Source organism: Mus caroli, chromosome 11, assembly GCF_900094665.2.
Source record: "Mus caroli chromosome 11, CAROLI_EIJ_v1.1, whole genome shotgun sequence".
Classification (NCBI taxonomy): Eukaryota; Metazoa; Chordata; class Mammalia; order Rodentia; family Muridae; genus Mus; species Mus caroli.
Genome location: NC_034580.1, coordinates 2,467,367 through 2,490,012, shown reverse-complemented (window position 1 = coordinate 2,490,012; position 22,646 = coordinate 2,467,367). Strand labels below are relative to the sequence as shown.

At 41.4% G+C, this 22,646-nt stretch overlaps 1 protein-coding gene and 1 pseudogene across 2 annotated transcripts in view; both read right to left on the bottom strand.

The window, feature by feature from the left end:
- The window catches only part of LOC110305029 (ankyrin repeat domain-containing protein 26-like), a 123,451-nt gene that overhangs the window by 57,143 nt on the left and 43,662 nt on the right, over nucleotides 1-22,646 (bottom strand). Inside the window, exons 14-20 of one of the 2 annotated variants that reach the window (XM_021176772.1) lie at nucleotides 20,217-20,323; nucleotides 19,251-19,309; nucleotides 16,399-16,435; nucleotides 14,743-14,812; nucleotides 5,419-6,498; nucleotides 4,041-4,134; nucleotides 2,624-2,694 (exon numbers count right to left, since the gene is read on the bottom strand). In XM_021176772.1, coding sequence (XP_021032431.1) covers nucleotides 2,624-2,694; nucleotides 4,041-4,134; nucleotides 5,419-6,498; nucleotides 14,743-14,812; nucleotides 16,399-16,435; nucleotides 19,251-19,309; nucleotides 20,217-20,323 — 1,518 coding nt within the window. Of the gene's footprint in view, nucleotides 1-2,623; nucleotides 2,698-4,040; nucleotides 4,135-5,418; nucleotides 6,499-14,742; nucleotides 14,813-16,398; nucleotides 16,436-19,250; nucleotides 19,310-20,216; nucleotides 20,324-22,646 lie in introns of both variants that reach the window. The other variant, XM_021176771.1, reaches the window with a different exon arrangement.
- On the bottom strand, nucleotides 213-2,258 carry LOC110306150 (annotated as a pseudogene).

The following is a 22,646-nucleotide window of genomic DNA, read 5'->3' as shown; positions in this document are numbered from 1 at the left end:
AATTATGGATTAAATTATTAGTCAATCTGCTGTGTGTTATTTTACCAAAAATGAATTGTTTATTTTTTTTTTCTTTACAAGGGTTTGCTTTGTTTGACAGCAGTTATGGGTTTAGGGGGCACACAGGCCTGACCTCCCGTTTTCCGTTTGACCATGTGAGGAGACCCACGGTAGTGATGGTGGTCCTGGGGGACCAGCCAGGAGAGCTCAACCGGAACCACTGGCTTCGAGGCTTTGTGTTCATTTCGCCTTCGGCCCCTTCTTGATAGGCTTCCCGATGTCCTTCCCCCAGAGCTTGAGGCCGATGGCTCTCTCAATTTTGCCCAAAACCTGGTTATTCGGAATGGCCGGTCCACTTTCATAGTCTGCGATGACTTGCGGCTTCTCATTGATTTCCGTGGCCAGGTCCTTCTGGGTCAGGCCTTTGCTCTGCCAGCCCCGCTGGATCACTTTGCCCACCTCCAGGGTCACCCTGTCGAGATGCAGCTCCTCGGTCTCCCGGTCTAGCTTGGCTGTGTTTTTAGTGATGGATGCTGCTTGTTCTGGTCAGCAGCCCATTTCTTGGATGTCTCCACATCTTCTCCTCGTCGCTGAGCTGCTAAGATGGCCTGCTTAGATTTGGCCTGTGCGGCCGTGGGGCCCTTCTTGCGCAGCACCGTCACGGTGTCCCAGTCACTCTTGGCTATGGTGTGGCGGGGGCAGTGGTCTGTCCGGAGGCTCTGGCAGCTGCTCGAGACCTGGCCCGGCGCCGCAACATCCCTTCCGAATTGTTTATTTTTAATATTACAAATCTGTCTTTATATAAAAATATTCACCTCTTAGGCTTCAAAAAGTCAGCCACACTAGTGAGCTTCAGTGCGTTAGTGATCTGGTGAATAGTTGAGCAGGTGAAGGGATCAGAGCCAAACTCAAGCCTTTACACTGCCAAGAGCCAAAGCACTGACAGCAATCGCACAAAAACTAACTGCTAAGTTTTGATTTAAATTACACAGCAACATACCGTGACATCTATATGGGCTTTGAGCGTTAAGGCTGAATATACTCTAGCACTCACAAAAGACAATAGGTACCAGCATTAGCCACTTTCTAAATACCTAAGCTTATAGCCATAGACAGAAGCCACTCTCAACCTTAGCCGGAAGAACCTCCCCTCACAACAAATGGTGGCAAAAGCAAAGACTCAAGGTTTCCCAAGATGCTCAGCCTTTAACAAGGCATCCATAGGACTCCTGCCCGTCCCCACTAAGTCTCGGGGAGCACTGAGAACGGAGGGATGGAAGGGGCACTGTTACCTGTCTAGCCTGCCTCTTTGTGCACTACTAAGGAAACTTTCTCATATGCTGTTACTAGCATGCTCTATGCTTCGGTGTTCTTGGAAACCAATCACAATAGAAGTCAGTTAGAACTGCTTTGTATAGTTAGCCACAATATGCTTGGATCCAATCAACCACCAGGCAGTACTTCCTACACCCGTGTAAGAGCTTTTGTGGTTTTTGCTTTTATAACCTGCCCCTGGGATGGACCCCAACACAAGAAGGACATCTGCATCAATACAAGAAACTTTAGAATAAGACTTCCATTTTGAGTAGTGTTGGAGTAATGTTTAAGTTCCCAAGACCTCCCTGGAAATATGCTTTTCAAAAAGAGACATGTATGTAGGTAACTGACACCCTGGTTGGCAAGTTAACCAAGAATGTTAGAGAAGGCAAGCCCCCCTGCCCCAGCTGAATACCCCAGCAATGGGAGCAGGAGAAGTGTACAACAAAGACAAGTTCCTAAGGAAATCCCCTACCCCTAAGTCCTGATTGGTGGAATAACTTAGATGTTTTTTGAATTTTAAGCTTAAAATCCCTATAGGATCTTAACTCAATGTTGTAGCCAGCTCCTGAGTCTGGTTTGTGGTTCTGATAGATCAATCTTGGGATGTGGCATTCAATAAACCATCCCTATCTGACTGAGATTGGTGTCTGAGTGGTTTGTGTGGTAACTCCCAGACCCCAACAGTGACCACGTGTTAAACTGTTTAAGAACAGGTTTAGTTAAAAATATATCAGAAGTCAGGGTGGCACATGCCTTTAATCCCAGCACTCTAGGTGGGTAGATCTCTGTGCGCTCCTTTAGCCTGGTCTATAGCTAAGATGGCCTCTGGAGGTCTGAGCGTATTGTATCCTTGAGCCCACCATCTCTTTCAGCACAGAAGCTGAAGACAGTTCGACACCAAGAGACAGCATTGCTTCTTCGAATTTCCCACAAGCCATTGCAGGTGTGACACAACAATGCTAAGCTACAAGAAATGAGTCTCCAACAGTGGCCATCACTGTTAGGCACACACAAGTTCAGGTACACGGGTCTATGGCTCAGACCTTCCCTCATCCTGTGAGGAAGTCAGATTCACAGAAGCAGGAAAAATACTCAGAAAAATGTCTCCTCTGAAGCAGCAAGCTGACTATAGCTTCTAAGAACACACAGTTTTATTACTAGTTTAAGATGTTTAAAACATTACACGTCAAATGTGATATGGAATTGCTGCTGAAAAGCTGATTATGTAAGCACTATTTGGAGTATGGCACTTATTAACACAAAGAAAACATGACAGAGATTTGTGTATTAAAACTGTGCATACCGACGGCTGAGTATTCCCACTGCTGTCAAGATTCTTTTGTTCCAGCTGTGATGTCCCCTCCGAGTCCACTTCTGCTGAAACACACATACAGTTCTCTTAAAAAGCTACTCATGAGGTTATAAAGAACAGCACTTAAAAGTAGATGAAAAGGATAAAAAGAATAAAACTCTAAGGGGATAATGGTTATTTTCAATTTTCAAATTAAAAATTTAAATGCAGGTGGCTCCTTTATTTAAAAAATATTATAAGCTCACTGCTCTACACACACAAAGGGAGAGAGACATACACACACACACACACACACACACACACACACACACACACACTTCTATCTACATTATTTGGCTTGATAAATCCTTCCCCTAAATGAGGAAGCCTGACTAGTCCAAACCTGAGGACAGTCATTTGGACAGTGGGTAAAAGCGGCCTCTAGACACCCTGATGTTGGGAAGATTCTACAATCTCAGACTTGTCTCTGTCGACAAGATCCCCAGAAGCAAAACGTTAAGACGGGAAAGAAGGAGGCACACACAACCACACCACTTGTTATTAATCACTGAGCCCCAAATTAATAGGATTTGTTTGCGCATTTATGTGTAATACCCTCTTGCTCTTATCAGAAGCATTTGTGTTCATTTTGTGACAAATTCCCTTCTTTGCTGCAGCCAGGTCCTCAGTGGCGATGACTACACAGATAAACTCATGTCCTTCCTATGTGCCCCCTCATATTTTATCAGCAAGTATACTCTATCTCCAACAAGAGAAGTCAAGTTATTTACTAACATTTGAGTCTGGAGATGATAGCTCAGTAAAATTCCTGACAAGCAAGCATAAAGGACCTGAGTTCAAATTCTTGCACCCACTTAAAAGCTGAGTATGTCCGCACAAATCTGCAATCGTAGCACAGTGGGTAGAGGAAGGCACAGGTCCCTGGAGGAGCCTGCTGGCCAGCCAGGGAAGGTAACTGATAAACTCCAGGCTTAGGGGTAGGGTGAGGGGATGAGGTCTCAATAGATCAAGTGCGGGGGTGGGGGTGAGGATGGGGGGTGAGGTGAGAGCAGAAAGATGGCTCAGTGGTCAAGGCATTTCCTGTCAAGTGATCTCGAGACAGGGTTTCTCTGTATAGCCCTGGCCCTGGCTGTCCTGGAACTCACTCTGTAGACCAGGCTGGCCTGAACTCAGAGATCTGCCTGCCTCTGCCTCCCAAGTGCTGAGATTAAAGGCCATGGAAGTCCTAAGGAGCATTCAGAGGCATTCTCCTCTTGTCCTGGAAGGGCAGACACCTGGATCCCACTTTTCTTGTCCATTCCTTTTCCCCTTGCATTTAGTTAGTTCATTTCTTTGGCTATAGGGCACATGTTTACCATTCAGTCAGTGCCTGCTAGTCCCAGAGACTTTCAGGATGGCTCGCCCTTACCTGTTGCCTGTTCCATATCTAGAGATCGCCCTTGTTGATCTGTGGCATCAGATATAATCCCCTCACACTTGTTTAGCAGATTCTCAGAGACACTCTGAAAAAATCAATACCCATAACTAGTCTGTAAACATTTCCCAAGTATTTCATAATATGATATCTGAAGTTTTCCTACTCATCATTTCTTATTTTTTACTCTGCCATTAAAAAAATCCTAGAAACAAAAATGTCACACACTAAAATTAACCAGACCTAAAGACTTAAAAGTTAGTAACTTAATGAAATTCCTATTTGGAAAGTCATTGTTTTGAAATTAAGTAAATGTTAAGTTTCTGAACATGTCTATAAGGATCTTTCGTGTAATTTCTGGATCAAGCCAATATCTTTTCTTCATATGGTGACCAAACTTTGTATAGAGATTGTAGGGTCTCTGGCCATCAAATATATTAACCAAAACTGGATGGCACACCTATCTCAACAAGGAACTACACTTCAGGATGTCTGCCTTTGATTTTGTATTTTGCACTAAAATTAAATGTCTATATAAAACACTTTAAATATAAGTGTATATGTATATTGCCTGTGTCACTCAGACTGACTTCCAACACAACTTACAGGGTTGGCGTTGTCATCGCGTGCACACCTGCCTCATCCCTGCCAATGCTGAGGTTACTAATATGTGCAGCTATGCCCAGAAAATGCCCAAAATGCTTCCCATGGCCCTACTTTTGTTGCAAAGCTCCATATTTGCCATGACCACATCTTGGTGAACATGGGCACGGGATGGGAGGACCCTCATTTTGGTAAACAAGAGTTTCGACAATCTAGATATAAAGTGGGAAATCACTGATGGGAGGTGGTTGACTAAACTGTGAAAGTAGTAAGTACTGAGAGGGGTTGGAGGGATGGCTGTTCTTCCAGAGGACCCAGGTTCGATTCCCAGCACCCGTGTGCTGGCTCACAATCTTCTCCAAGTCCAGTTACAGACATGCATGCAGGCAAAACACATACTTAGAATAAAAGTAAATCTAAAAAAGCAAAAAAGACCACCATGCAAATATTAGATCTGCCATGGGATTATCTCTTCATTTCATAAAATCACACAGTATTTCAAGTTTGGAGAAGAAAGAATGTTAAAGCAGTTACTTACTAAATGTCTACAAAATGTCAGGTCCTGAATTCACACACTTCCTTCCTAGTATCTCAAATGACATACTTAGGGTGGTTTAAGAAGCGGATGCCACGGTGTTATGTTCTATTTCCTTAGGAAATAGGGTAGTCTACAAGGCTACACAATCTCATGCATACACACCTCGATTTGCTTAGGGGAAAAGACAACAGACAACAGGCATGCAACTCATGACAGCAAAAGAACAACTACCTCGTTTTCAAGGTGGACTTTCTCCCAGGCCAGGATCTCTTCCTCCAATATCCGGAACTCACTGTCGGACAGCCTGTCTCGCAGTTCTTCATCCGCGAAAGCTCTAGTTGTTGGGCCACCAGGGGGCGCGTCACTGGCGGTTCCCAAGGTGCGCGCTGGGGCTTCAAAATTGCCCTTGCAGGACAGTGGCTTCAGGAACAGGTCCTGTGTGCCTTTACTTTTCCTGTACATGTCGCTTACAAGGGCAGAATCACCCCAACTTTTTACTTCGCTCACGTGACTCCTTTCTTTGGCGTTTGAAAGCCTGTTGGCATCACTGGACTTCAGCATGTGTTTGATATCTAACTGCCAGTCGGTGCGTTTTGGTTTCATAGTTTTTTGCGACTGGCTCTTGAACTCATGGCCTTCTTGCTTTTCACCCATACGTACTTCTGGGCACTTACCTTTTACCTTTCTGCTTTCAATGTTTTTAGAAGATTTCTCTTTTCTTTTGTGAAAAGATTCTTCCAATTCAGATGCGTTATTTTCACAGTCTAATTTATTTCTCATTAAGGGAAACTTAGTAAGTGACTGGCCACTGTAGTCCACGTCCTGAGAGGACGAGGGAGATGGAAAGGCATTTCCAAGGCCACCTTCCTCCTGTCTGGGAGAGGTCTGTAGTGCTACAGAGACCAGCGCAGCGCTCACATCTCTGTCGCCACAATCAAACATATTGTAGGCCAGGGTCGTGGGGTCCGACGTCAGGTGAGTTTTTCCTGAGACATCAGGTGGTCGCTCTTCCTTGAGGTAAACATTAGCGTTGACATCTTCATAGAACTCATCACCCTTCTGCGTTGGCTTGTTAATGACACATTGTACAGTTTCTTTACCCTCCGGGTTTTCTCCTAATGTCAACTTTCCCCCAAGCATTTGGCCCTTAGCGGATTTTGAAAGTCCAGATGTATCGTCCTCATCAGAAGCCGTGTCCATCTCTGGCCCCTGAGATCTTTCTTGAAGTTGTACAGGTGGAGGGCTCGTCTGCTTGGCTTGATGCTGGGACGCTCTGGGTGCCAGAGGATGCCTCTCTAACCTATCCTCGTCCTTAGAAGTCATAGGGCAGGAACAAACAAACAAAAAGACTTAATGCGAACCATTTGGCTTTTCATAGTATGCGTTTAGATACACAAGAACCATACAAGCAAAATTAACAAGTAAAACTAGTTTAGGGCTGGTGAGATGCCTCTCAGTAAGTAAAAGGGCTTCCACCAAAGCCTGGGTACAACCCCCAGAATCCACATGGTGGAAAGAGACAGACAACTCCTCCAAGTTGGTCTCTGATCTTATTATCTTCATGGGATGCTGAGACATGGACATGCTCCCACACGGACAATAAATAAATGTAAAAAAAAAAAATCCCTCATTTACTTCAGTCCTTCCAGAAGAATCTAGGACCCAGAAGACTTAACACTATCACTGTTCCTAGACTGATCCTCACTGATATGTGCTGGGTAATTTTCAATACTACAAGAACATTTATTTCACCATCCTTTAAATACTGATGCTTACTGACATTTAGTCTCTGAGAATGAGTAATTGAATAGTAGGTAAACTAAGATTGTTTGCTTCCATAACGGTGACACCTTGCGTGAAAACCAAATTAACATTAGAAGAAAATTCTAATGCTATGTTTGAAGAGCCTGCGAATGTGATGGGTTTCTAAGTTTTCCCTGTTGAGATGCAGCTTCAAGAAGCACGGCAAGCTTTCCTGAGAACACACGCGTAAGAACTCTGATGTATCGAGCACCAAGCATGCCAGATCCTTCTCTTGAGAAGGAAGTTACTTTGGAGGTGGTTGTAGAGATCACAGGAGTCCTAACAACCGCGAGGGTCGCGGCCGCACGCAGCTGAGTGGCACAGGGCCTGTGCTGGGTTTTGGGTTAGGTCCTTTATGTATAAATGATGATGGTGATAAAGTCAGCAGAGCTTTCTGATTGCCCCACGTCTGGGGGTATTGTGAGTAGTCATTTTCCAGAGGATTTTGATATATACAAACCCATCTTTTCATATGATTCTTTGGTAATAGGTAATTCATTTTAGAAAAACACCTTCATTGTGATTTTGTTAATTGGATGTGTATCCATCACAGGTACATAATTATTAGCAAAAGGTAAATTAAAAGGATTCAATGGAAGATGTACATTTTAAAGTAACTTAAAAACTTAAAAAGTAACATAGAAACTTAAATTTCATTTTCTCATTTACTATATAGAAGTAAAGAGTTCTTATTGGGTATATCTTGTGAGTCAGTGGAAAGGGGCTTGTTTGGCAAACCCAAGGCCCTGTGATTCTCTAATACCAAAAGAAAAAAAAGGAGGAAGGTGAGGAGGGGAACAGATAAAAAGGCAGAAGTAGAAAGTACAAACGTGTTTGTAACTGAACCTTTAATAAAAGGTTCAAATGAAATAATTTTGTATTTTTATGGATTACAGATTTGGGCATTTCATTGTTTATTTTATTTTTAATTAAAAAATTTTAAGCAATGTATCTTGATTCTCCTCAAACTCCTCCCAGTTTTACCTTACCCATCCAACTTTATATTCTTTCTCTCTTTCTTAAAAACAAAAACAAATGAAAAAAGCCCCACAAAAAATAAAATTAAAAAAAAAATCAGGCAAAAGGCCAATAAGACAACAGATGTCAAATCAAAGAAAAAAGCCACAAAATACCACTGAGTTCATCTTGTGTTGGCTGATCACCTCCTGGTCTTGGGGACTTACCCAGTGAGACTCCATTGGAGAAAACTAATTTTTTTCTTTTGCAATTGAGTATCAGCTGCTATTCGCTTCTTGGCTACGGGTGGGACCCACGTCTCCTTCCCTCTCTCAGTCTGGAACCCTGTCTGGCTTGAAGCTATGCAGGTCCTTTGCATGCTGCCCCAGTCTCTGTGAGGTCACTGTGCATCATTCCTCTTGTGTATGGAAGACACTGTGTCCCTGGAGTCATCCGTCAATGCTGGGCCTTACAGTCTGCCTGCCTCCTCTTTCACATTGATCCCTGAGACTTGGAGGGGTTGGTTTGATGAAAACATCCCATTTAGGACTAAATACGCTGAAGTCTCTCACTCTGCACATTGTTTAGTTGGGGTCTCTGTGTTAATCCCCATCTACTGCAAGAGAAAACTTTTGTGATAAGGGCAATTAAGTGAGGTATTGCTTTTGCTATTTTCCTTTAGAAGAACCATTGTATTTGTGTTTCCCCTAGGCCAATGGCCTATCCAGGCAATGTCAGACAAGGGTTCCATCTAAAAGTGTGTCTTAAATTCAATCACGCAGTGGTTGGTCACTCCCTCAACATGTGTGACACCATTGCACCAGCCTATCTTTCAGCAGGTCCCTGCTGTAGATTTCAGTGTTTGTTGCTGGGTGACAGTGATGGTTACCTTTCCTCTCTGGTTATGCCCAGAGTGCCTTCCAGTGCTATAAACGCTGTCAGTAGGGGCGAAGCTTCACCAGCTTGATAACTCTGCATCTGATGCCCTAAGTGCTGTCTTAAGCAGCAGGGCCTTACTGTCAGCCCACAGAGCACAACCGATAGCCTTGGCAATAGCCTGTGATGTGTGGAGGAATCTGTGGGACCACCTGGGTCAATGACTCAACAAGATGTAACCCAGTCCTGGCACTGTAGGTTTTTACAGTAGCATAAAATGTCTAGTTGGGGCATCGTCTCCCCTATTATTTAGTGGTCCCATCTAGATTCCTCTCATATATGTATATATTTTAGGACCTTCTATAGCAGTATGTCTCCATATGGTTTTTCAAAAGGCCTTTAGTGTAAACTGTCCTTCCTAATATTTCCTCATTCACTTTCCCTTCCCATCTCTCTCCCTATTTAATTCTCCTATTTGAGTTTCACTTTTCTCTCTCCATAATACTTCCTTCCTAGGGAGATCCTCTTCTCTCCCCAGTCCCTTACTAAGCTCTGTGGTTGTTTGGGTCATAGCACACTTCTACACATAAGAGAAAACATGCAATATTTTTTTTTTTGGACCTGGGCTACCTCACTTAAAATGATTTTTTTCTAGTTCCATCCATTTGCTTGCAAATTTCATAATCCTATTTTTCGTAAGAGCTGAGTAATAGTTCATTCTGTCAATGTACCACATTTTTACTATCCACTCATTGGTTGTTTCTATTTCCGAGCTATTGTGAACAGAACAGCGATAATGTGGTTGAACCAGTGTCTCTGTGGTAGGATGGAGGGTCCCAAGAGTGGAATAGCTGGATCTTGAGATAGACTGATTTCTAGTTCTCTGCAGAACTGCCACATTGCTTCCCATAGTGGTTGTACAAGTACACACTCCCACCAGCAATGGAGAAACGATTCCCTTTGTTTTATTGATCTTGGCCATTCTGGCAGGCATAAGATAAGATTTCAAAGTAATTTTGATTTGCATTTCCCTGATGACTAAGGACATTTAAGTGTTGCTCGGCCATTTGAGAGTTCTGTTTATATCTATACCCCATTTGAAAGTGGATTATTTATTTTCTTGGCATCCAGTTTTTTGAGTTCTTTATATATTTTAGAACAGTGATTCTCAACCTTCCTAAAGGCATGACCATTTAATACAGTTCCTTATGTTAAGGTGACCCCCAAAGCCATAAAATTATTTTCATTGCTACTTCATAACTGTAATTTTGCTACTGTTATGAGTTATGATGTAAATATCTGTGATTTCTGGTAGACTTAGGCAACCTTTAGCCCTCTATTGGATGTGAAATTGTTAAAATTCTTCCCATTCTGTGTAGCTTGTTCTTTGAATGATGGTGTCCTTTGCCATACAGAAGCTGTTCAACTTCATGAGACCCCAGTCATTGTTGATCTTGGTGCATATGTTTTATTGAGAAATTTTGCATTCTTGTTCATGAGGAAAACTCTTTTGTAATTTTCTAGGTGTTTATATGGTTTTGATATTAAGATCATAGTAGCTTCATAAAAAGAATTAGGAACTATTCTTTTAGTTTCCATTTCTCAGAATAATTTGAGGGGTATTGGTGTTAATTCTTCTTTAAAGGTTTGGGAGACTTCTGCAGTGAATCCATCCGTGGGCTTTTTTGACTAGGAACTTTTCAATATGAGTTACAGATCTGTTTAAGTTACTTCATCTTGACTTAACTTTTGGACTCAGTAGGCTCATATATTTAAATCTTTGGTCCCTAATTTGTGCAATTGTTTTTGGGAAGGATTAGGAGGTATGGTCTTGTTGGAGGGGATGTGTAACTAGGGGTGGCCTTTTGAGGCTTCAGAAGCCTATACAAGACCTAGCCTCTCTCTCTGCCTCCAACCTGTAGATCAGGGTGTGAGCTCTCGGCTCCTGCTCCAGCCATGCCTGCCTGCCTGCCTGCTGCCGTGCTCCCCACTGCGATAACTATAGACTAACCTTATGAAACCATAACCAAGCCCCCAGTTAAATGCATTCTTTGATAAGTTGTCTTTGTTATGGTGTTCTTTCACAGTAAAAGAAAAGTAACTAAGGCAATAGTTCTATATATGAAGAGATTCATCCATTTAGTTTATGTTTTTTTCTAGTATGGTGAAGAAATATACATTTTAAAAGCATATCTTTATTGATGCTCTGAATTTCCTCACTGTTATAATGTACCATTTACATCTGGATCTTCTTTCTGGGTCTAATTTTATTAATCTGGTTCCTGTATGTCTTCTTGATTAATTTGGCTAAGGTTCTGTCAATTTTGTTGATTTTCTTAAAGAAGCAATTTTTCTGTAGATTTGTTCTTTGCACTATTTTTATTTTATATTTTTCATTGATTTCAGCTCCAAGTTTCATTATCTCTTTCCATCTACTTTTTTGGGTGTTATTTCTTCTGTTCTAGAGCTTTCAGGTGTGCCACTAAATTACTAGCATGAGACCTTTCCATACACACACACACACACACATACATACATATACATATACTTACTGTTATGAACTTGACTCTCAGAACTGCCTTCATTGTGTCCCATAGGTTTGGATATGTCATATTTTCATTAAGTTTAAAAAAGTTTTAAATTTCCTTATTTATTTCTGTCTTGACTCATTTTTAGAAGTTAGTTTCCATGAGTTTATAAATTTTCTGTTGTTATTGATATCCAGCTTTAATCCATGGTGGTCAGATAGGATGTAGCCTGTTATTTCAATATTCTTGTATCTATTGAGACTTGCTTTGTGTCTGAGTATGTGGTAAATTTTGGAGAAAGTTCCATGAGCTGCAGAGAAGAAGGGATAGTCTTTTGTGTTTGGATAAAACGTTCTAAAAAGATCCACTAGGTCCATTTGGTTTATGATGTCATTTAGTTCAGCTAAACTTTTGTCTGAATGACCTGTCTACTGTGTACTGAAGTCACCAACTATCACTGTGTGAGTGTCAATATGTGATTTTAGTTATAGTAGTGTTTCTTTTACAAACTTGGGTGGCCATGTGTTTGGAGTATAAATATTTGTAATTGTAATATTCTCTTGAATTTTTCTTTGATGAATATGCAAGTTTCCTTCTTGGAACTAGTCTTGATTTGAAGTCTGTTATGTCAGATATTAAAATGATGACATCCACTGCTTCTAGGGTCCATTTGCTTGAAAAGCCTTTTGCTCTCTTTTTACCCTGGGTTGGCGTCCATCCTTGTTGATAAGTGTGTGTTTCTTAGATGTAACAGAAAGATGAACCCTGTTTTCTAATTTAATCTGTTAGTCTGTGTCCATTTGGGGGGGCATTGAGACCATTAATATCAAAAGCTATTAATGAACATTATTTATTGATTCCTGGTTTTGTTTGTTTTGTATGTGAGGTTTTTTTCCTTCTTCTTTAATTTACTGGTTTAAAATTAATCATTCCATTTGTTTATTCTGTGCATCTGTGGTCTCTCTGAGTTTTCAAAATATCTATTCAGGCTCTTCTGGCTTTCAAAGTCTCCACTGAGAAGTCAGATTTTAATCTAATGGGCCTGTCTTTTTATGAGCCTTTCTTTAATATGCCTGTCTGTATGGTACTGGCTTCTGGAGGAGGCATATCGTCTTTACTGTTCGTGCTGTGGTTTTGTTCTGGGATCTAGGCATTTGGAGTTATGGTATTTGAGGTGTTTCTTGGTGTAGCTGTCTGGTCTCAATTTTGTTGGTTGGATATTTGGGCCATTGGTTGTTGTTGCTCACCCTGGATCCTAGGCAATCGTGATGGATCTTCGGTAGAGAGTGTTGCTCTGTGTTGCTGGGTGATATAAAGGCATGGAGATGAGTAAGGAGGAGATGCTGAGAGGGGCAGCAAGGAGGAGTTAGGGGACCCTGGGTCTATACCAAGCTGTGGTGTCCCTAGGGAATGGAGATAGGAGAAGAGGAGGGGACTCTGCTACAGCAGGTCTATGAGTAAGTCTGGAGAGAAGAGAATAAGAGTTAGGGGGAGGCTAGGTCTTCCAATTTATACATTTTAAAATACCAGTATGATTTTAGAAATGTAAAACCTTATTTTAGAACCATCCTGATTTTCCTAATTCTAGATCAGTAAACAAAGAGTTCTTGTTTCCTAGATTTTTTGTAGTATAGCATATTAAATGTTATCAAAAAGTGAATAAAATCATAAATGTACCAATATTCAAATATCAGATTTATAAGTCCTCAAATACTTTTCAGATACTGTTCAAAGTTTGGAAATCTGGACTCAGTTCTGACATGCACTAGTCAGTTACATGCTGAGTCATGACATTCACAACTGCTAAATCTTTACATATGGATTATTTGGGGATGTTAGGAGGAATATAATCCTGAGGGTTCCTGAGTTTCAAAGTTGACAATGTTCTGTTAGTATCTGACTGTCAGTATTAGGGGTGATTGGATAACCATGTGTAGAGCACTAATTACATACACTTGGATCTAGGCTCAAACAGTACAATTAAAAAGGGGAAAGCAATAAAATTAATGTCAGTCAGACTTTCTGAGAGTGACTGGACAGGGTACTTGAAATAGCTGACTGGTGTTTTTTTCCAGCGGGAGCATCGTCCATTCTGATGCTCATCTTGCTTTTCATTCTTTGCTGAGAAGTACTGGCTCTCAGAGCATACACAACCGTTCAGTTGCTCACTGGGCAGGGCCACATGTGTTGCTATAACATGGTAACATTATTATGAGAAGACAACTGCACACACAAATACACACCATCTATGTTTTCCAAGTGTCGCAGAGGAAGCGTTTTCTCCAGTGCTGAGAGTGTGGCTCAGGAGCTGGACTTCCCACCACAGATATGACACTCAGTTTGATAACCAACACCCTTATGGTGGGATGCGTGAATACAGCTGACACCTTCATTACTATGCTGCAAATAATACTTATATTCTTTATGATACAATTAATTTTGTAAAAGCACCCTAGTAAGGGCTGGAGAGATGGTTCACCAGATAAGAGCACTGATTGTGGTCTTCTAGAGGCCCTCCTGTGGATGGTCTCCCAGCACCCACACCAGGCAGTTCACACAATCCACTCACAACTGCTCAACTGCAGCTCCAAAGGACCCACCTCGATCACCTCCCTGGGCAAGGGCACGCAGGTGTGCAGACACACACACAACAATGACAAATATTTGTAAACTCTATATGCTAATAAGGAAAAAGCTTTGAAGGAATAAAAATTTACATATTTTTGCTAGCTAGTTAGAACCATGAGACACCAGAAAATGTCTTGATTACTATAAGTGACTATATCAAAATTAAAATTTATTTTTATGTATATAAATATTTTACCTGTATACATGCCTGGGCACCATATATATGCCTGATGCCTGTAGAAGTCAGAAAAAGGCACCTTATGCCCTGGAACTGGGGTTACAGGTGGTTGTAAGCCACCATGAGGTGGTAGGAACCAAACCTGAGTTCTCTGCAGAAGCAGAGGGTGCTCTCAGCCACTGAGCAAACCCTCCAGCCTGTGACTAGATGTTTTGTAGTCATGAGTTTCATAAAAGTTGTATTGGTATCATGTAAAAAACTACACAAAGGCATATTTGTTCCACAAATCCTCTCCCAAATTTTAATTTTACTTTATCATGAGGAAAGTTTGCTGCATTTAAGTTTCACATCTCTTTGTTTTTCTCTTATCACTTCTTCATTCAAGCCTTGCTGTCCAAGAATATTTAATATCCTTTTGTGAGAGACCCAAGTAAAAACCTACTGACTGATTCTAACTATGTCGGATGTTTTCTTTGATCGGGGTCAGTATAAAGGGATAACAGGTAGATTATTGTTGACTTTAAGAACAGATGCTAAAACAATCCATACTAAGAACAAGAAGATCAACTTCTCAAAGAATTTTACCTTTGTTTCAGACTTAAATTCATCCTTTCTTGCTGTGGGCTCTGGGTCACCAACGTCAGGTTTGGCGAACCTTCAGAACAAAAATGTAAAGATGGGTGAGTTCTGTTCTTTAAAATCCCTCTCACTTTGTCTGGGATTGTGTCAAGCACACTGAAACTGTGCTATGTAGAAAATCTACTTTTCTATATTGAGGTTCAACAAATTCATTTTACACTGTAAATATTTGATTTTTCTCAAAGAGAACCTAGTAATTTTTTTGTACTGGTCTTATAAGGGACATCTGTAATTTGAATGTTTATAAAATATAACACTCTTCTAATCCATTTTAAGCTAAACATATATAAAAAACATTTCTGTTTAATAAATGCACAGGTTAAAAGCAATCCATTTGTAGTTTTAATAGGAACCTGAGAATGCTATACTAATATTATTGTAATCAAATAATCATGAGTATATTATTCAATTAAAGTCAAATGTGTTTTTTTTATAAAATGTAAAAGATAGAAATGACCTATTTAGAAAATGAGAAGTGTTACTGAGTGCAGATTATATCAAACTTAATAAATATGCCCCCCAAACTTCTGTTATCATCATGACCATTTTGAAATAGACTCCAAATATTCTAAAATCATCAGTATTAGCAAAAGCGCATCTGAGTCTCCAAAGACTCCCCTTCCCGTGTCTCTCTTACAAACTACCCTGGATCGGCTTCTTACATTCCATCCTCATCTTTGATGATTTCAAATTCTCACGTACTTCATCTTTAAAGCACTGATAAGTTAACGACCAGCAAAGGCCCCAGACCTTAGGCACGAGGAACCTGAGGTTGGATTTCATTCCTGCCGCTCAGTGTGTTGAGGAAGTCCCTAAAGTCCTGGTACTGCGTGGACTCTCAATAGGGTCCACACAAGCAAAGGACAGAAGGTAGGACCCATGCAGGAAGACAACAGCAACAACAAGTATGTTCATTGATGACGAGAACACATTGAAAAATGACACTAAAGGAAGCAGCTCATGGGGAAGATGAATAGGAGTCAGCAGCAGCAGCAGCAGCAGCAGCAGCAGCAGCAGCAGCAGCAGCAACTCAGATAGCTCCCGGCCATGTTTAGCCATTGTCGGCTGAACACTGTCGGCATGTCAGCATGGTTCACTTCTAGAAGAAGAATTCCTCTACAGAAATTGCACGAGTTTGTTCTGTACCAAATGGAGGTCTGAGAGCCACAGGCTGGAGACCTACCCTGAAACCTTCACTGGTTAGAACAGGCCTTGGTTATGACTGCGGCTGTAAGATTTTTCAGACCATGATTATAGCACCACTACGCTTGTTGGGCACACTCTGTACATGAGCTCCCATGGCTGGACTTTGTGAATTGAGGTTATGCGAAGCAGTTTCTTGGTTTCATCACTTATGCAGAAGAACAGGCAAAGGCACTAGAAAGGGCACCATCTAATTCCCTGGCAATTGTGGGACTTTGAGCCCTTCAGTCAGAGGCACCTAGCTGAGGAAAATGGTTTATGACAGACAGCATACATGCTCTGCAAACAAGTTGTGATGACTACAAACCAGCCAGTGTCGAGCACACCATCGGCAGCGAGCCAGAGGACACTAACATATACCAGGTGTCTTTTTTCACTACTTAATCTTTAAAATCCTACCTTAGTATTGAATAGGACTCAGTACTTTCAGCTGCTTCTAAAGGTAAAGGAAAAATATATTGTTAATCAGCAATATAAAATAATAGAGAGGGAAGCCTGGAGGGGTTGGCGCACACCTTTAATCCCAGCACTTGGGAGGCAGAGGCAGGCGGATCTCTGTGAATTCTGAGGCCAGCCTGATCTACAGAGTGAGTTCCAGGACAGCTAAGGCTACACAGAGAAACCCTGTTTTGAAAAACAGGAATTTGTGTGTGTGTGTGTGTGTGTATAAAAGAAATTAGTATATTAAAATGGTATAATTGATGACTGTTTGGTGTGTGAATCTATTTGGAGCCTTGCATCAAGAGCATTCTAATGACAGACAATCCACTCTTCAAAACCTCATTGAAAATCAAAAGAGAAAGAAACTCGTAAAAATTTAATACCTAAATGTAAACTGCCATGCTCAATAGCCAGACTAACCGAATCCCATCAGACTGGCAGGAAATGGTGTCATTAGCACAGTCAGCATGAGAGGCTGTCGGTGTCAAAAACAGGCAGTGTGACTCTTCAGGGCCAATGGCAGGAGAAGCTGAGCTAAGGGCATGTGCTTTTTTTTTTTTTTTTTTTATTTTAAACTATTTTTCATTTTTGTTTGAAGTATATAAGTGCTTTGCTCATGTGCAAGTCTGTACACCACCTGTATGTCTGGTCCTTGTAGAGGCCAGAAGAGAGCATTGGATGCGCTGGAACTTAAATTACAGATGATTTTGAACCATCACCTGAATGGTGAGAGTTGAACCCAGGTCCTCTGGAAAAGCAGTCAGAGTCATGACTGAGTCACCTCTCCTCTCTGTGAACTTGTTTTGTTAGAACACAACACAACTGCTGGGGAGTTTTCAGTGCAAACTGCTCGGCTTCAGATAAATCCTGCCCAAAGCAGCTTAGGTGAATGGCTGTGGTCCTTTGAAACTTTGCAAAAACATAATGGGTAGAGGAGTAATATGCTGGCTGGTCTTATGTCAACTTGACACACAAACGAGAGTTATCTGAAAGAAGGGGACCTCAAGTGAGAAAATGCCTCCATAAGAGCCAGCTGTAAGGCATTTTCTCAATTAGTGATTGATGGAGGATACTCAAGCCCATTGGGGGTGGTTCAATCCCTAGAATGGTGGTCCTGGGTTCTGTAAGAAAGCAAGCTGAGCAAGCCATGGGGAGCAAGCCAGTAAGCAGCATCCTCTGTGGCCCCTGCATCAGCTCCTTCCCCCTGGTTCCTGACATGTGTGAGTTCCTGTCCTGACTTCCTTCAATGACGCACACAGATGTGGAAGGGTAAGTTGAATAAACCCTTTCCTCCCCAACTTGCCTATTGGACATGGTGTTTTGTTGCAGCAGTTGAAAACCTAATAACTAAAACAAGGAGCAAGGATCCAGCAGAAGGAAAGAGACATCAATATACTTGGTCTTACTAGGAAAAGCTAGTGACAACTCTCAGTTCTAGCTATGCTCTTTATCTTGCATGTGACGTAGTTAGCTCACTTCGTCTCCCATGGACCTATCTCATGGGAAGACCATTTTGTGATGATTTACCCACTCCTCACCATCTTTATAGCAGAGCGAAGGTTGAAATACACCACCAAGGAAGAGAAAGTTGCTATCTGTTATCACAACTACAGAAATAAAATTATCACATTCAAGCTTCAGAGTGGGCCAGAAGAGGGCTCTCTCTACATGAAGAAAACTTTCTTTAAATCATCTAAAGCACAAAAAATAAGTATTGGAACTCTCAAGTATTTCCCAGGACAATACTATACTCATAGAAAAGTAAGGTAATAGATGTAGCAGAGTGCTTTACAGACAGACACACACACACACACACACACACACACACAGACACCCCATAGGCTCACATGTTTGAATACTTGTTCCTTGGTTGGTGGAACTGTATGGGAAGGATTAGGAGGTGTGGCCTTGGAGGAGGTGTGTCACCTGGGGCAAGATTTGAGGTTTCAAAAGCCCATGCCATTCCTAGTTAGTTCTTTCTGCCTCACTCTTGTGAATAAAGGTGTAAGCTCTCCGCTCATGTTTAGAGCCATGCCTCCCCTCCTGCTCCCATGTTCTCTGCTATCGATGGTTAGAGACTCTAACTCTCTGAAACTATAAATTACAAATATTTTTTTCTTCTATAAGTTGCCTTGGTCATGTTGTTTCTTCATGTCAATAAAAAAGTAACAAAGACATAAGTGTTAGGTCCAAGGCCCATCAGTAGGAAATAAACAAATATGTTAAAATATAAAGATTTCTGAAAGAAACTTCACTATCAGAACTTACACCCATAAATATTAATAAAAGAAACTAAAATAAAAATAAAATAAAATAAAAATAAAAAAAATAAAAGGGGACAGAGATGTATTTTGGTGAGAGAGCACGAATCCAGAATCTGGGAAGCTCTAGGTTCAACCCCAAGACCACAAAAGGAAAATGATCTTTCTCAAGTCACACTGTTTCAGAAAACAAGATTTACTTAATGATGAACTCATTAAACAACTCAGATTCTAGGCAAATAAGTAATTAAAAAAAAAAAACAGAATCATTTTATATGTTCACTTTGTAAACACCATTTTCATGATTTAATTTACTTAATTCTTTTTGTTTTTTCAAGACAGGGTTTCTCTGTATAGCCCTGGCTGTCCTGGAACTCACTTTGTAGACCAGGCTGGCCTCGAACTCAGAAATCTGTCTGCCTCTGCTTCCCGAGTGCTGGGATTAAAGGCGCGCGCCATCACTGCCCAACAATTTACTTAATTCTTGCTTTTTAAAAAAAGAAAAGAAAAGAAAGGAGTATCTACAATAATTCCTATTCCAGGTCTTACCTAGATTGCTGTCTTGGCAAATTTCAAGTCCTTTTTCTTCAAATTCTAAAACACCTTCTCTTTTTCCACAAGTGAGAAAAATGAGAAGCATTAAGTACTGTTTTAATAGAAGTATAAAAACATTTAACAAAGACTTTAAATTCTTTAAAGAATGTTTCAATAAAAACAAGAGAAGTTGCCACCTATACTCCAAAGGTGCAAGTTCTCCAAGTTTTTATGGCATTTGCAATTAAACAAACATATAAAGACAAGGTTAAAACAAGATTAAAAGTGATAGGCCACTAATCGATATCTCAAGGTCATACATGTAGCAAGTGTGGAATCTAAGAATTAAATGCACTCTTGTGTGAAGCTCAAATCTGCTGTGTTCTTGTTGTCATCCACTTACTACCTATGTTCACTGAAAAATGGTTAATGCAAATAAAGACAGTTTACCCCAACTTCCTGTGCTCACTACTCATAAAATCTAAGACACTATAAACAATGTAAAAAGATTCTGGTAGTCACAGTCAGTGATCACTCAGAGATGCCATCAGGTGACTGCTCCTGCCATCTGAAGCATGGTCACCCAAATAAGAGAGTGATTTCCAATTCCCACTGTATTTAACAATATACTTTCATAAGAAGTGGGTATCAGAACGCAGCGATGAAAATGAAAATAAGACATGAACTCAATGTTGAGTAAGTACTCATGAGCCTGTATTTTACAGAAATGGTAAAACTAGTGCAGAATCCTTCAGCCCCACGAGTCCTGAGACCAGGTTGTGAGTTAGGAGAATATCAGTCCTCTTCAACACACTGAATAGTTCGTGTATGAATTACTCATGCTTTGTTCTGATAATTATATCATAAACTAGAAGTGAAGCGCGTCCCTGTCTACTTAGTTCTTCAGCTCCCAGAGATGACTGCAATCACTCCAGAGTGCCAGAGAGGCTGTTACAGAGAGAAAGGAGGGAACATGGGCACCTCTCCAGCTTGACATCTGTCTGGAACTTGGCAGCTTCAGTTACTGGAAATTCTTTCATTTGTGGCTTTTTTTCCTCTAGAGGGGCTAAAAGTGACACCAATTCATCCTGTACAAACAAAACAGTAACTCAGTAACTCACAGCATATTAACATAATTAAACATCTCCTAAAATGCTCTGAGGATGTGATGGTGTAAGGCAGACAAGACATAAATGGTGTCTCTTCCCTCCATGGGGCCTTCATATGTGCTGTCCCTCCCCTGTGAAATGCTGTCAGGGCCATTACACCAGCCACCCTCAAAACTCAGTTAATGAAGGACAGTCAGAATGGGAAAAAATGGGTTGTATCTCAAACACAGAGAGTATCACAAGTCACCAAGTGAAAAACAAAGATTGATGGAGAAGCTGAACACTGTTCCCTGGGAGGTGGGGGTGGGGGAGGAAAAAGACAGGAACCAGCCCTCACAGGCTCCAGCCCAGTGGAGGACGTGGGTGAAGCAGCAACTCTGCTATGGACCAGTTGGTTAGTGGTGGAGAGTAATCGTATGTATTGTCCTGGCATGAAACATGGAAAAGCAAGACAACACGGCTCCTTCAGCCCCAATCATAGCTCTTTAGACTGAAATCAAAGATTCTCAGAGGGGTAGACTATCAGAAGCAGATTGTAACAGTTTTCCAATAAGATGATTGATGACCTAAAGAAGAGTGAACCAAGCAGGTGAGTTCTCTTCAGGACTCAGAGGCACTGGCCAACAGCACAAAGGAAGCAGCTAGTAAGATGGCAGAGAAAATCAGAAGCATGGATGAAGGAGTCAACAACATGGAAGTACAACTCGGCAAGGAAATTGAGGCTTTGGGGTTTTTTTTTGGTTTTGTTTTTTGTTTTTTTTGTTTTTTTTCATCAGAAAACACTTAGGCTTAATAAACACTTCCAGCAAGTTATCAGGATACAAAATCGGCAGGAAAAAATCAGGAGCATTCCCACATGCCGATAGCAAATCAGCCAAGAAGGAAGTAAAAAATCCTTTCTTAACAGCTTAAAAGACAAAAATACCAAAAAATAAACCCCACAAAGGAGGTTAAGACTTCTATAAGGAAAAGAAAACACAGAAGAAAAGACTTAAAGAAGACTATAGACCATGGAAAGACCTGCCATGATCATCATTGGCAGATTTAACATTGTGCAAACTGATATTTCACCAAAAGTGATCTACAGATTCAATACAATCCACGTCAAAAAACCTATGACATTCATCAGTACTGGAATAAACTGCTAAAAATCCAGATGGGTTCCCAATAAACAAAGCAATCCTTAGAAAGAGAGGCATCAAAATGACTAATCTCCATTTCTATTACGATATCATATCAACAAAACCAGCATTATACTGGCAGAGAGACAGACACGAGGGAGATGGAGAGACACCTAGACAGTTAGGGACAGACACAAGAGAGCTGGACAGACGCCTAGACAGTTAGGGGCACTTGCTGTCCTTGTAGGGGTCCCCACAGGCACATGGCAGCTCACGACCATCTACAATCCCAGTTTCCTCTAATCCAATGTCCTTTTCTGGACTCTGAGGGACACCACATACATGTGGTACCCCTACATGCATGTAGAATGCCATATACATAAAACAAAACATTAAAACAAAGACAGACATGTGAAACACTGGAGTAGAACACAGATGCACATATAAACCCAGGCACATAAGGCCACTTATTTTTTATGTAATTGTCAAAAACATCCACTGGAGAAAAAATTAGCGTCTAACCAATGGTGCTTTGAGTACTGGGTCCCCACAGTTAGAAGCAGGAACAAAGATCCACACATCTCACTCTGCACAGTCATCCATTCAAAACAGACCAAAGACCTTAGTGAAAACTCTAAAATGCTGGAGGAAAACACTTCAAAGCCATGTAAGAATTAGTATGGGTTTTCTTTCCACAAAGGACTCTAGTTCAGTGTGGGAACTAAAGAGGGTAGGGGAAGGAGGGAGGAGGGAGGAGAGCCCATGTCTGGCCAGAGTTCCTCCTTTGCTCTGGGCAGGCAGATGCAGGAGCCAGACGCGCTTTTTTTTTTTCCGGCCCAGGGTGGGCATCTAAGCCACTGACCCCACTCGACAGGGGGTGAGGGTGGACAAGGGGCAGCCCCCGATTGGAGCCCCAGGGCGACACCCTGTAGTCCCCAGGTTATGGGAGAGAGGGCTGAGGGAGAGAGGTTCCCACACAGGTAAGAGTAAGCGCAGCGGGCCTTGATGAACAGAGACAGTCTAGGTTTTAGAGCTTTATTGTAGAAAGGCAGGGAGAAAGAGAGAAGGTAAGAGAGAGAAAGAGAGAGAGATTGGCCATGGCTAAGAGGAGAGAAGGGGGAGAGAGAGAGAGAGAGAGAGAGAGAGAGAGAGAGAGAGAGAGAGAGAGAGGAGAGAGAGAA